The following is a 14,830-nucleotide window of genomic DNA, read 5'->3' as shown; positions in this document are numbered from 1 at the left end:
TGTGTTCTATAGAGACCTAAACTTGGAAATGATACATTCTGTTTCATTTCCAGTCTGCCTCTGGTGTGTCGTTCTTTTGAAAACCTGCTGCATGGTTAGTGCCCTTAGACAGTGTTATTGTGTTTTGCTTTTAAATTGTATCACCTTCTTCCCTGTTTTTGTTTTGAAACAGAAAGATGAAAATTACAGAAGCCTCCCACGAGACACCAGTAGCTGGTCTACCCAGTTTCAGAGGGACAATGCTCGCTCTTCACTAAGTGCCACCCACCCCATGGTAGATAAATGGCTGGAGAGACAAGAACAGGTAACATGCGTGTCTTTAGATAATCAAACCTTTATTTATTTATTTATGCATGCACACACAACGCCATGTGCCCTTACCTATATTTTAAATGGTGGTGGTGTTAGCGTGGGCATCCTGTTGGGTCATGTTGGAAGGATATGGTAATATTTTAACAGAAAACAAGTTGGGCGCAAATGCATTGGATCTAGCAGGGGTTGCCACCTTTTGGGCCCATGTTCGCATTTCAGACTGGAGACACTGTTGTGAGCGTCACACAGCACACAGGCACACATGGCAACCTATTCTGTTGGCTAGAATAGAATGCTTTTTTCAAGCCATTTCAGGATGGGTGAGGAGATCTTGTGGGTACGTCCCTGTGGGTGCATGCGTGCCAATGAGTGCTATGGTGGTAACCCTTGGTGCATAGGATGGCCAGTGTTAGAGCTGAAACACAATATTGTGCAATGCATCTGTTATAGGACTGTACTATTACAGACTGCAGGTGGGGTAATTTCCATTTGATAACACCCTCCCCCCATAAAAACATCCCAGCACATATACAACTGGTATTTATGGATTAAGGCTTAAAATCCTTCTATCCAGTGCTATTTTTCTATTAAATAAAGAGGTGCCAGAACACACAATGAACACCTCGCTTGTTCTCTTATAATGGCAATGGGTACGCACCTGAGAGGTGCTGGAACTGAGTGAGTTCCGGCTGGAAAAAAGCTCTGCTTCTCTCTATAATACTGGTTGAATTTAGTTTTCATCCTCCTGCACAATCTTTGTTATGCTGGTACAATGGTCTGCAATGAGACCAGCCTTGCGACCAGCCAGGAGATGTTTACATGGGAAAGCATTCAGGTTTCAATTCCCCATACACAGTCTGAAGTAGTACAGTCTACCAATACATGGATTATTTGAGACTGCTGTACAGTACCCCTGGCATCTTAAAGACTGATTTTGCAGAGCTGATGCTCAGAGTGAAAATTCTGTCAGCTGCCACCTAGTCTATATTATTGGTTTCTTATTGTTAACACTAAATTAGAAATCCATCTTTCAAAGCAAGTTGAACTGGGAGTTTTTAAGAGTGGTCTTCTTTTTTTAAAAAAGGTATTCCCTTTACATATTTCTGATAGCTTTGTATTTTGTACATTTCTAAGCCCACAATTGCTGTTGAGATCAGCAGTGATATCAAAACATACTTGAATGGTGTTACTTAACAGAGCGATCTTTTCACCTCTTTTTCGGAGTATCTTTTGTGTGTGCGTGGGCTTCCCCCCCTTGAAGATCTATTAAATTTGATGTTAATGAGTCTGTATGTACCTAGAAACGAAGGATCCTTTGGTGATTTCATATCAGTGGGGTAATTAATTAAACTGAAATTGTTTAACAGGGCATGAACAGTAGAAGCAAATCTATAATGAGAGCAGAATGGAGCATAACACTGTGGAGGGTGAGGATGAGGCTTGTAAGTGATAGATCAGATGCAAGAAGAATTCCTGGTTTTAACCCTTTCCCACCCCCTTCCTATATGTTTTAAATCTTTAATGCATACATTTTTTTAAGTGTTTAATATGCTATGTTTGTCCTGCATTTGTTTAGTGGAATTTGGATTACTTAACAAATTTATATTTAGGGTGCTCTCTCTTGTAAACACATTGGGCCATTTCTGGTGGTACTTTGCCCTGTGACAGTTATTGGCATGTTCCCGTCTTCACTCTTCCTCCACCCTTCTTATCTTTCTCTTCACCAAGGGGTGGACTTAATTAAACTGGAAGGTCCTGCATTAACATGTTGGAGAAGTAATGGGAAGGAAGAGAGGGAGCCAAAAAGTTTCTCCTGAATTAGCCGTGAGGATATAGGGTCTCAGGGGTGAATTTTCATATAAACAGACATATTGATTACTACTGTGCACAGCCAGTCAGCAAGCTTGGCCACTTGCTATGGCCCAGATCATTATCTTTGCCTTCCAGGTGTGTTCTTAGATTTGGGTGGTCTAATCAGATCAGATGCAGTGCACACTGTTTCTAATCTGGCCGGCACCCTGTTTGATGCGAGATCACTTTGCATTATTGGGAGACCTTTTTGACTTACTCTTAAATGTGCTCAAGTTTGTGGATGATGCCAAATCATCCCCAAGGATTATCTCCAGACCTGGACAAATGGGAAACAAAATGGCAAATGAGATTCATTGTAATAAGTGTAAAATGATCCATGTTGAAATGAGGCGAGAAACTTATACATATGTTTATGGGAACTCAATTTGCTGTGACAGTTCAGAAAAAGAGTATTGGGGTGGTGATGAATACCTCAGTGCTTGCAGTGGCAGTGAGAAGGAAGAAAATTCAGCATTAGAGATTATTACCAACTGGATTGAAAATAAAATGGCTTGTGTCATAGTGAATTTATATAAATCTGGGGTGGAACTGTGCTTGGAATCCCTTCTACACAGTTTTACTCTCCCTATCCCATAAAATTTATTTTACTACTCGAATAGGGCAAGCAAAATGATCAAGGACTGGAACATCTTTCCATGGGGGAAAGGCTAAATTATTATTTGTTGTTGTTTTTAAAAAGGTGAATAAGAGCAAACATGACAGAACAGAGCTTTATAAAGTTTGGCATGGCAGAAAAAAAAGTGGGAGTGACCACTTTCCCCTCTTTCTCATAATAATAGGAATTTTGGGCACCAAATTAAATAGACAGTGGATTCAGAACCCATAAAATAAAGTACTACTTTATGTAGTGCATGGAATTCACTGCTGTAGAAGTGATTATAGTGATTGTTGTTGTTGTTTAGTCGTCTTTGTTGTGTTTGACACCCCGTGACTCCATGAACCAGAGCATACCCTGGAAACACTCACTTTCTTCTCAAAGCTTCTCCTTTTTTATGTCCATGGAGTTTTCTTGGCAAAATACTGGAGTGATTTGCCAGTTCCTTCTCCAGGTGGATCACATTTAGTCTAAACTCTCGGCTATGACCTGTCCGTCTTGGGTGGCCCCGCATGGCATAGCTCATAGCTTCAAGCCCCTTCGCCACAACAAGGCAGTGATCCATGAAGGGGAGTTACTGGCTTAAAGAACATTAAAGAAGGGTGTAGGACATAGGAAGCTGCCTTACACTGAGTCAGACCATTGGCCCATTTAGCTTATTATTGTCTATACTGACTGGCAGTGACTTTCCACAGTTTCAGAGAAGGGTCTTCACCTGCCTAACCTGGAGCTGCCAGGGATTGAATTTGAGATTTTCTGCATTCAACACAGATGCTCCCCCACTGAGCTACAGCTCAGAGAAACTCATGCGGTCTAGGTCTATCAACCATTATTAGGCATAGTAGTTAAGTAGTGTGCTTTCTTCATGCCCGGGGTGATGGACTTTGTGTATCTATTTTGGCAAACAGTGACTTTACACCAGGCCCTCTGTAGTGCCTTGGTTGTTCAAACTAGGCTTGCTCTGTGGCTAAAGAGTACTTGCTTTTAAATAGCTTGTCTATGCTTTATAAATGATGAGCCAATGCTGACCCAAGCAAATGCTAGCCACAAGCAGGAGGTTGCAATCATCCAGTTGATCCCTGGAACCCATTATAGGATCTTACACAAACAATGCTTGTAATTCATCTATTAATCATCCAGTGTGAATGAATGGGAGCCAGCTAGCAAGCCTATTCGGCTTGTGGTGAACTCAATATCTATTTCTGTATTTTCTGAAGAGGATCAGGCTTGTCTCTTTTTCAGCAAGGACTAACTAATTAGAATCATAAAATTGTAGAGCTAGATGACCCCAACAGTCATCTAGTCCAACTCCCTGCAATGCAGGAACCTCAATTTCAGCATACATGATAGATGGTCATCCAACCTCTGCTTAAAAACCTGCAATGAAGGAAGAGTCCACCACCTCCCAAGGGAATCCGTTCCACCCCTGTGACTTGGCTTTAATCCTGCAATGTTACATTTACTTTGTACAACTCTGGATGTCCCAGGAAACTCTCTACCTATGTTTTGTGTTATGCAATGACACTCAAGTCCTGCCTAGTTACTGTTGGGTTTCAACTCCTATCAGCTCCAGCCCAATGACCAGGGATCATGGGAGTGGTATTCAAAAATATCTGGATGGTACCATGTCATCTATCACTGTACTAAAAGTTAGTGACTGATGCAAGTTCACCCATTGAACTTCATGGCTGAGTGGGGATTTGAGTCTGGGTCTTCCCAGTTGTAGCCTGACAAGACAACCAGTGCTCCATAGTGGCTCTTAAATTCACAGCATGGAAGTTCTATTTTGTGGGAAGGAATAAGAGACTACATCTTCTTTCCTCATTTTGCAGTGAATTTCAGATTTTTTTTCACTGTCAGTGCAAGCTCTCCTAGCAGATTGTCCATTTTTTCAGCACCATTATGAACAAACATGCATAAGGCTGCAGAGAGGGACTTATTAAGAGAATAGAGCTAGCCTTTATATAAAGAAATTGCTGCTGTTCATTACACTACTCTGGACCTCATCATCTGATCACTGAAAAAGCATTTGAAAATGTGTGTGTGTGTGTGTTCTCCTTTGTCCACTCAGGTGCATATTATCACAATTTTCAGTAATGTAAAATAATTGGAAGCCCATTTTTTGAAGCCTGGTGAACTAGAGAGTAGCATCTGTAGTTGCTGGTTAGGAAAATATGCTTGAATATATGTATTGCCCCACATTATATTACAAAGCACACTTCTTGAAGAAAGCATGAATGCTCTGAGATAAAGGTTTTCTTTAATTCTACCCTATAAAATGATGCATCCTAGAATTAGCTTCTTTGCCATTCTTGGCTGCAAATATGTTGAGCTCATGAGTTACATAATACACAGGCACTCTGTATATTAAGGGTGCCTGTGTATTCTATAAGTCATGTAAAATTTTATAGATCTCTTCCAGGAATGACATTAATGGTGTATAATAGTGTTTAATCCTTCAGAAATAGTTTTAAGGAAAAAGTGAAGCAGTCTTTTGTACCTATTACACAAGCCTGTTGTGAAAAACGCTACTTGCTTTAGAAATAACATCAGTATATTGCCAGCTTCATATGCAGTGAGGAGACTGGCTATCCAAATGTCGAGATTCTTCATGCAGCAGTTACAGATATAGAGCAATAACCCAACAATCCATCATATTCCTGCAAGGATCAGATTGCAGGATAGCCTACTGCAGCTAAGTGGCACATGCTTGATTGTTAAAACCAGAGAGAGGTACACTAGGAGCAGCTAAATACTATCCCTGGGTGAACTTCTCTATTTTCCAGATGTGGAGGAGAACTGAACCTTTTGAATGAGGTGTTAGGTTCCTTGGTTGTTCTTTCTTTACCTGCAGGAATTATCTCTAGTTACCTATCTATGTATCTATATGTTTTTTTATAATCTATGGGCCCTTTCTTCATTCTGGAGGAATCTCAGACAAGATATATTTAGTGAAAGTTAGTGTTGAATTATTGACTAGAATATTTCAGGGGTTGCACTTGCCAAGTGTCTAGTTTGGGCTCAGCAAAAATGGTCCCTTGAAATGCTGCAAAATTGCATGCTTTTTCAGGTAAACCCTCCCCCTTATAAAAATGTTTCAGAATACTATTTTCTGAGAAATTGAAGCTCAGCTCTACTTTGAATATGTAAGTATCCCTCCCCTGCAATGCAATCTCCACCTGTTATGACAACAGACAGCCTTCAGAGTGCAGAAGCTGTAGTGTCAGTGATGTCATGGTTAGAAAATGCAATTTTTCTCCTTATCCAACTATGTTACTACAGGCTGGCGATACAGCAGCTAATAGCCCTGGCCAGATTAAGCAACCTGAGAAGAATATTGCTGTCATTTAAACAAGTGGGTGCTAAGGCAGTAAATTCACCACTGATCACCAGCTTCCAAGAGGTCTATTTAAAACCCTAAACCACAGTTTAGCATTATAAGTATGAGCCTTGGGCTTGTGTATTCTCCCCTATTGCAGTGTGCATGACATGGGAGATAGGGAGCAGAGGTGAGGTATTTATTTATTTCATTTATTTACTTACTGGCTTTCTACCAAGAACCCCAAGGTGTCTTACAGTTCTAAAGGGCAAAGGCAAATAAATGATATAAAAAATGAAGATGCTTCTCTTCTTTCTCACATGGCAGATGGTGGCCATTGGTGGTGGTGAGTGAAGGTGTTGGAGGGCAAGCTCTGTGTACCACAAGGCCTGTCCTGCTCTCTTGAAACTAGCTAGTATGCTGCCCTCAGGCACAGTAGAGGATGTTGTCCCATCACCAGCATTGAAGTCCATTTCAGCTGTCAGTCCAGTTGGCTTCTGTATGCAGAATGGCTTTGCTTTAGGCAACAAAATGTATTGGTCCATTCCTGTACATAACTTACATATACAAAATTTGTAGATAATTAAAACATGGATCAGTAAACAACCTGAAAAGGTGTGTTGGGTTAAATACTAGTCTTTTGGAGCCAAAAAAAGCAGGAGTAATTTATATAACAGTTAGAAACAATTTCTTTGTGTTAAACAAAACTATAGTTCACATACATACTTATAGGAAAACATTAGAAGACTGTAGAGCACCATATTCTTCCAATAAATACAGGTTGTTTTCATTGTAAAAATCCACATGGTAATTGTTTATAAGAGGACCAGTGGCACTGAAATGCTCTCAGCCAATGAACTGTTTACTTTTAAAAAATTGTTTTAACGAGTCACATTGATCAATCTATTAAATATGGTTTATTATTATTATTTCCTCACCATTGGGCATATTTGAATTGTAAATCCCTAAGTTCCCCCCCCTTCTCTTCTTAAAAAATCGCTTTTGAGTCTGCATCATGACTCCTCAGTGAATTTCCATCTGATGTTTGGTGAAGCTGGTTCATAATGTAATGATTCTTTGTTATTTGTATACTCTGAATGTTGCACTTTTTCCTGATTACGTAAATGTTCTAATTCACAGTGCTTAAGGGCACTAAAAGATAAATATCTAGAGTGCTTCAGAATATATGTTTCAGGCTCACAAAATTAATATTTCCACACCTAAAATTATTACAAGCTCAACACTTCACAGTTAGGCCAAATTTTTGCTGTTGTCCCACTGGGACTTCAGCCTAAGTGAAGAGTGAGGGAACGTTGTTGAACAGTGCCCTTAATTACTATAGTGCCAAACGAATGCACAAGTGAAATACATTAGTAGAATTAAAATTTGTCTTTTATTCCCTTGGTGGGTAATACAGTTAATGAATATAGATCTGACCAAATTAAGATAATTTATTTCAATGGTTTACATCACTGTAAAAGTTTTAGTGCAGCATAGACTGTTCATGCAAACTTTAAATAGAAGCAGTTCTTGTATCCGTTTCGAATATTGTGAAGGTTAAAAGTTTTAACTGTATTAAAGCAATTCACTTAATTATGTCTATAGAGGATATTGTTTCCTCTGCTGTGGATTTCTTCATCCACAGTTCTCAATGCCAGTCAGAAGCAGTTTTCTAACATCTATTTAGAGATGTTTCCACCAATGATATGTACTGTAATTCAAAATATTAGCCCATATTTTGACCTCCTTAACAGTATGGCTGGTGCCTATCATAAATAAGCACTCCTTCCTTGCAGGTGACCAGTTTTAATTAACACACAATTAATTTATGGCATTCGCTGGAATACAGTCTACACAGCTTCTACTGAAGGCAGAGTGGTGGGGGGAACCCAGCCAGATGGGTGGGGTAATAATCATAATCATACTAGTCAAACTAGCTGAGTGGCATCTATACCAGCGTCCTCCAATATGGTATCCTCCAAATGTTGTTGGACTCCAACTCCCATCAGTCCCAGCCAGCATGGCCAGATCAGGGATGCTGGTAACTGTAGTCCAAAACATCAGGAAGGGACCAGGTAGGGGAAAGCTGCTCTCACTGACAGCAGCTGTCCTGGTCTGCAAGCATGAGTCTTTTCCAGCCCTGTTTTGACCTTTATTAAAATTTAGCCCGATGTCCTCAGTTTAAAATGGTTGTTCAGGAATGTGTCCAAGAGAGGGAGAATGTTCTCTTGTCCACCCCACATGCACCTGGAGACTCCCCCTCTCCAATTAAGAGACATATTGGCATTGATTTCAATGGCACACTGTTGGCTGCAGTTGCCTATTTCTTAGTATGAAAACCCATGATCTTACAATGAAAGGGAAATAGTCTCCTAGCTTTAGATACACATAGAGGAAAAAGCCACCTGGAGGATTCTTGTTTAAGAAATTTTGGGACAAAAACTGGACTGATGTGTTTGTATTGGCTTTTTGTGTGTCTCTAGTCCTGATTTCTCTCTGTTTATCATCCTCAACTGTTAATTAAGGATAGGAGTTCTGATCTGCATAATTAAAATTTTAATTGATTAATTACACTGATTGCTAATTTTAATGTCTTTCTTTAAACGAGTAATCATAAATTGTCTCAGCAATACCCAAGCCATGTGCAGTTATCCCTTTTTGTTTTGTTTCTTTAAATCAGGAGTCAGCAAACTTTTTCAGCAGGGGGCTGGTCCACTGTCACTCAGACCTTGTGGGGGGGGGCAGACTATATTTTGAAAAAGAAGAAGAAGAAGAAGAAGAAGAAGAAGAAGAAGGAATTGCTATGCTCCACAAATAACTCAGAGATGCATTTTAAATAAAAGCACACATTCTACTCATGTAAAAACACCAGGCAGGCCCCACAAATAACCGAGAGATGCATTTTAAATAAAAGGATACCCATGTAAAAACATGCTGATTCCCGGACCGTCTGGAGGCCGGATTTATAAGGCAATTGGGCTGGATCCAGCCCCCGGGCCTTAGTTTGCTTACCCATGCTTTAAATGGTTCCTGCTAGCACTTTGAATAGCTGCTTGCAGTTATGAGTCCAGATTTTATTTCCAGGCATAACAATTGTATAGAATAAATTGTTGGGTGCCATGCAATAAAGCATGAATGGCCTGAAAAGTGTATTGAGTGAGCAGGCATGAACAGAAATCCTTCAGATTCAATATTGGGCTTTCTCACATGCAAAGGATAATTTTAGTGTAATCTATGGGGCAACATATAAAATTATATAAGAAATAAACAGTATGTTGACATTATTTGCAAAGAAGAAGATGGGAGAGTTTGAGGAGAACTGTGGGAACTGGAAGTCAAAGGTACAAATCTGTAGGGAGCAGTGTGGTTGAGCAATAATATAAACCAACTGTGTACACCCTTCTGATGTGTGAGTCCTGGTTAGTGCAGGTTAGCAATATCAATATTGGGGAACAGTGGGTGCGGAAGTTAATTTGCTGGATAAAGGGGCCATTGGTCATGGCCAATAAAGAGTGAACAACAACAGAAGTCACTCCATGTCAAGAGGTTATGACTAACTTCCTCTCAAGTATCTGACAATATCCACTCTGTAAGTCTGAATGCTGGTGAAAGGCGTCATTTGGTCCAGTTCAGTAAACGTTGTTCTTATGTTGTGATGACAATGGAAATAACAGACATTTGTTGATGCACTTGCTACTTTTGAGCATAGTTTTTTTAATAATTTATTTTGCCCTGCAGATTGTCTTTGTTTAGTAATTTAATAATAATAATAATTTAAAGCATCTTTCTCTGTGAGCTGTCTTTTAGCATGACAGCAAGGGAAGAAAATTGATTTGCATTTGTACTTTCTGAAAAGACCGCTTGAAGGAATTTCATGCCAGAGCTATAGAAGAAAAAAATTCTCTTCAGAAGTAATATATTGAACAGTACTTACTTTCAAAAACTATATGTATTTACCAGGAATCAAGTTTTTGGCCCAAACCCCCAAGTATTCTATGCTTGGTTAGTATGATTGACATCTCTCCTCCCCCGACATCCATGCATAAGGAAAAAGTGTGGTCTGAAATGCAGAATGTAATTCGCCACTTTTTGATTTTAACACATTTATAGAACTCCAAAAGAGTTAAAACGAAACATGGAAATAACTTAAAATAGATGTAGATAATATAGACACACATGTGTGGTTACATACATGATTTATATCCATCATAACGTTTCCCTGCCAGACCTAATTCAGTTGCATAGAATGCCTATATTTGGTCTCAGCTAAGTAATTCTTTTGCATGAAAATATTGTTTGTCCTTACATTCCATTCCAAGATGATGATATATTTGGATAGTTGTGGGAGCGGGGGCATTGATTAGCATCCAGATGCAACCTCCCACTCATTTTCTAGTCATTCAAATAGTTTTCATATGTGTCTTACAACTGCAACTATTTAAAAAAAAGAATCCTTGAGCAATATTTAAAGGAAAAAAGGTTTTCAAGGACTTTGTAACACACTTTTGAAATTCCCTTCCTTTCACATTGAGCCGTCGTTCATAATTCTTTGCTACTGTTGCCCCTTGATCTGTCTCTGTTGCTGTTTCAGCACAGTTTTGAAATTTCCAAGTTTTCTTCTATTCCTTTGATAATCATATCAACCAGTAAGGCAGGAATCACCAGCATGATATCCAAAGGTGCCAGCGTGTTCAATGGTATCTTCTGTGGCACCCACAAAAATATTAATCAATATTCTCTTAAGAATCCACAATCCATGGGGGGCTATTTGTTCTTCCTGCTCCGTTCCTGCTTGCACTGGCTCTGCATCTCCTACTAGATTAAACAGATCTCAAAAACAATGGCCCAAACTACTTAAGTTATTTACAAGGCCTGGATGAATAGGAATGTCAGGAAGACCACAAAGATGATGAACCCCCTCCTCTGGGAAGTCTATTCTATAACCCTGTGCAATCCATAAAAGGTGCTGCACTCTTCAGGAAAGAGTGAGAGCCCGGGAGGAGTCAGAGTCTGCCCAAGACAATAACATAGCTTAGTTGAGTTCCAGGCTTGTTAGGAGCACTTGTGTGCTTGGTGGTCTTCTAGGTTATTCAACAGGACCCTGACTCCACTTGCCTGATTATTCTCGCCCTCCACCCCTGCCGGCTTCCCCAGCCCTGGGTCTGAACAGGATACCTCTTGAGTTCTTCCCTGAACAAACACTCACGATGTGGGCAATATTTTTAAAGACCATGAAAATGTTTGTAAAGCACCCCACCCCCCGTGATTCAACTCAGCTCTAGATATCTAAAAGCATCTAAAGAGCCATTGTGGTTAAGAATGGTAGACTCGTAATCTGGTGAACCGGGTTCGCGTCTCCGCTCCTCCCCATGCAGCTGCTGGGTGACCTTGGGCTTCTCTGAAGTCTCTCAGCCCCACTCACCTCACAGAGTGTTTGTTGTGGGGAGGAAGGGAAAGGAGAATGTTAGCCTCTTTGAGACTCCTTCGGGTAGTGATAAAGCGGGATATCAAATCCAAACTTTTCTTTTAGGATCAACTACGATGTCATATAGCATTTCAAAATTCTAAAACAAGATTGTAGTGAAAATCATGGTTTGCTGATAGAGGCTTTCTTCTTGATAAACATATTTCCTTCAAGACCTTTTGTGGCACTTCAGAGATGAATACATAAACTGTGACGTTCACTTTTGTGGAGTAGCGGCCACTTGGTAATATGTATGATGTGTGGTGAAGTGGGTTTTTGTCCATGAAAGCTTCTGCTACAATGCATTTGTTAGTCTTGAAGGTGCCACGGGACTCCTTGTGTTTACTGCAAAGGATTAGCATGCAGCTATCCTGCATTTTTTCTCCAGATGGCACAGGCTGGGGGCTACATATCATTTGGAGATGGATCCCATTGGAGCAAACCACAATACACACAGCAGCATGGCCAATTCCAATGGGAAGATAAGAGCTTGAAACCCAGTAGATATAAATAATAAACACCTGGTAGATGAATATTCTAGCTTTCAAATTAAGTTTCTCAGTGCCTCTTTTGGTACACAGGGGTTCTAAATCATCCTTCTGTATGCCACAATAACTTCATGTTCCAGTTTAGAATGCTCGGGCTGCATAAATGTCACACATTTAAAGCACATGACTTTCCCCAAAGAATCCTGGGAATTGGTTTTTAAGGGTTCTGGGAATTGTAGGCCTGTGAGGAATAAAGTTCACTTCCCAGGATACTTTGGGGGAAGAAGTTTATGCAGCCTTCTTCTCCTTTCTCCTCCCAATAAATGTATGATTCTTAGAAAAGGAAACTGTGATAAGGCCTTGAAACATAATGAACCCACTTGTTTTATTTCATGTAGTTTATATCCCACCTGCCCTGTCTCCCACTCGTAGACTCAGTTCTTGACCTCAGCAGGATTATTATTGAAGGCCCAACATAGATTGTGTTATAAATTGCACAGTTCAGAAGTTACAACAGAATTTAGGATACATTGATAGGCATAAACTATAACACTGTCACAACCCCTGACATGCCCCCTGAAGGGTGTGTGTGGGCACAGTCATTCACTTGGTTGTCTTCCTGAGCCACTGGGCAAGCAAGTACGCACTCCTATGAATAAACTGGGTCTGCTTGTGCCATTGTAACCATTGCTGCATCCTTGTCCTGCTCACTATTTGGTCTAGCCTCAAGGGTGAGGTGTGCTTTACTGTCATGATGTGCTACTGGAGTCAACTAAGGCAGCTCTGATGCTTGGTCAGGGCGTCAAATGCCTCTAAGGCAGGGCTGTCCCCATGACAACCTACTTATCTGCCTCTACAGTATCTAGATCACGGCCTCCCAGACCACTGGGCCCCTCCTCAGGATCCAATCCTGCACCCTTGTCTCCTTCCTCCTCTGACCAGCCCTGTTAAGACATCTCCACAGGGTTCATAAACATCCCCCTTTGTCCAGGATGCCAGGGTGCATAAATTGCACTAAATCCAAGTGATGTGGTGATCAAAAAATATGAGGCTTAGCATGGCCAGGAATAATAATTTTAATAATAATAATAATAATAATAATAATAATAATAATAATAATAATAATTTATTTGTACCCTGCCCATCTGGCTGGGTTTCCCCAGCCACTCTGGGCGGCTTCCAACAAAGATGAAAGATACACTAAAATGTCACATATTAAAAACTTCCCTGAACAGGGCTGCCTTCAGATGTCTTCTGAGTGTCAGGTAGATGTTTATCGCTTTGACATCTGATGGGAGGGCATTCCACAGGGCGGGTGCCACTACCGAGAAGGCCCTCTGCCTTGTTCCCTGTACCTTGGCCTCTCGCAGTGAGGGAACCGCCAGAAGGCCCTCGGAGCTGGACCTCAGCGTCCGGGCAGAACGATGGGGGAGGAGACGCTCCTTCAGATATACTGGACAGAGGCCGTTTAGGGCTTTAAAGGTCAGCACCAACACTTCGAATTGTGCTTGGAAACGTACTGGGAGCCAATGTAGGTCTTTCAAGACCGGTGTTATATGGTCTCGGCGGCCGCTCCCAGTCACCAGTCTAGCTGCCGCATAATTATTTCACCCCACTTCTGCGTATAAATGGATGCATCCTATTGCTGAAATGTTAAACTTGGTTATCTGTCCTCGTGTCATTAGAATTGCATAGGCAAGAGATCTGCGCCTACCCATTTCTTTTTTTTTTCTGTTAAAATTTCTTTATTATAATCCAGCATTTAAAAACACATATACCTTGTTAACAAAAACAAAACAAAGAAAAAATAAGAAAACACAAAAATCAATATACAATCTTTTATATAATATAACTTCCCACCACCACGACGTGACCTATATCTTGACAATATGTACAGCAGTTTCTTTTGTTAGTCCGCATACTCTACCTCACGGTTTTTATATTATACCTACTGTGATTTTGATATTTCCTGATATCCTCTCCATGTATGAAAAAAATTTATTCCAGTCGTTAATGAATTTGGTATTTTTCTGTTGCCTTATCTTCTGAGTCATTATTGCCAAATCAGTATATTCAGTTAACTTATTTTGCCAGTCCTTGATTGTTGGGGTGCTGGGTTTTTTCCAATTCTGCGCTAGCAGTATCCTAGCGGCGGCTGTCGCATACTGGAATAGAGTTTGGTCGTCCTTATTGATCTCGTTCCCCACCATTCCCAGAAGGAACGCCTCGGGTTTTTTTGGGAAGGTATACTTTAGGATCTTTTTTAATTCATCATAAACAACGCCCCAAAACTTCTTTACCTCATCACAGGACCACCACATATGGAAGAAGTCTCCCTCTTTCTTTTTGCATTTCCAACAGGTCTTATCTCCGGTTTTATACATTTTAGCTAATTTTGTTGGGGTGATGTACCAGCGGTACATCATCTTTTCCATATTTTCTCGGAGACCGACACATGCTGAGAATTTCATATCCTTGTTCCATAGTTTTTTCCATTTTTCATAGTCTAGAGGGTGTCCTAAATCTATAGCCCACTTAATCATGACCTCTTTGACTTCCTCATCCTTAGTATCCCAATCTAAAAGTTGGTTATACATTTTAGTTAAGAGTTTGGACTTCCCTTCTATTATTTCCAGCTGGAATTTGGACTTGTTCTCACACATACCGACTTTTTTATGTTCATTCCATAAAGAATTAATTTGGTGGAAATGCATCCACCCCGATAGTTTGTCTTTTAGCTCGTCGTAGGGTCTAATTTCCCATCCTCTCTCAGATCTTAT

The 14,830-nt window shown here is 40.4% G+C and overlaps 1 protein-coding gene across 3 annotated transcripts in view; it reads left to right on the top strand.

The window, feature by feature from the left end:
* Positions 1 to 14,830, top strand: part of PARD3 (par-3 family cell polarity regulator) — a 551,152-nt gene that overhangs the window by 241,155 nt on the left and 295,167 nt on the right. For all 3 annotated transcript variants that reach the window (XM_082192160.1, XM_082192159.1, XM_082192158.1), the window contains exon 5: positions 173 to 304. In XM_082192160.1, the coding sequence (XP_082048286.1) occupies positions 173 to 304 (132 nt within the window). The remainder of the gene's footprint in view (positions 1 to 172; positions 305 to 14,830) is intronic.

Source organism: Podarcis vaucheri (assembly GCF_965113315.1).
Source record: "Podarcis vaucheri genome assembly, chromosome: 12".
Classification (NCBI taxonomy): domain Eukaryota; kingdom Metazoa; phylum Chordata; class Lepidosauria; order Squamata; family Lacertidae; genus Podarcis; species Podarcis vaucheri.
The sequence above is the reverse complement of the archived record's forward strand: the minus strand, read 5'-3'. Positions and strand labels throughout refer to the sequence as shown.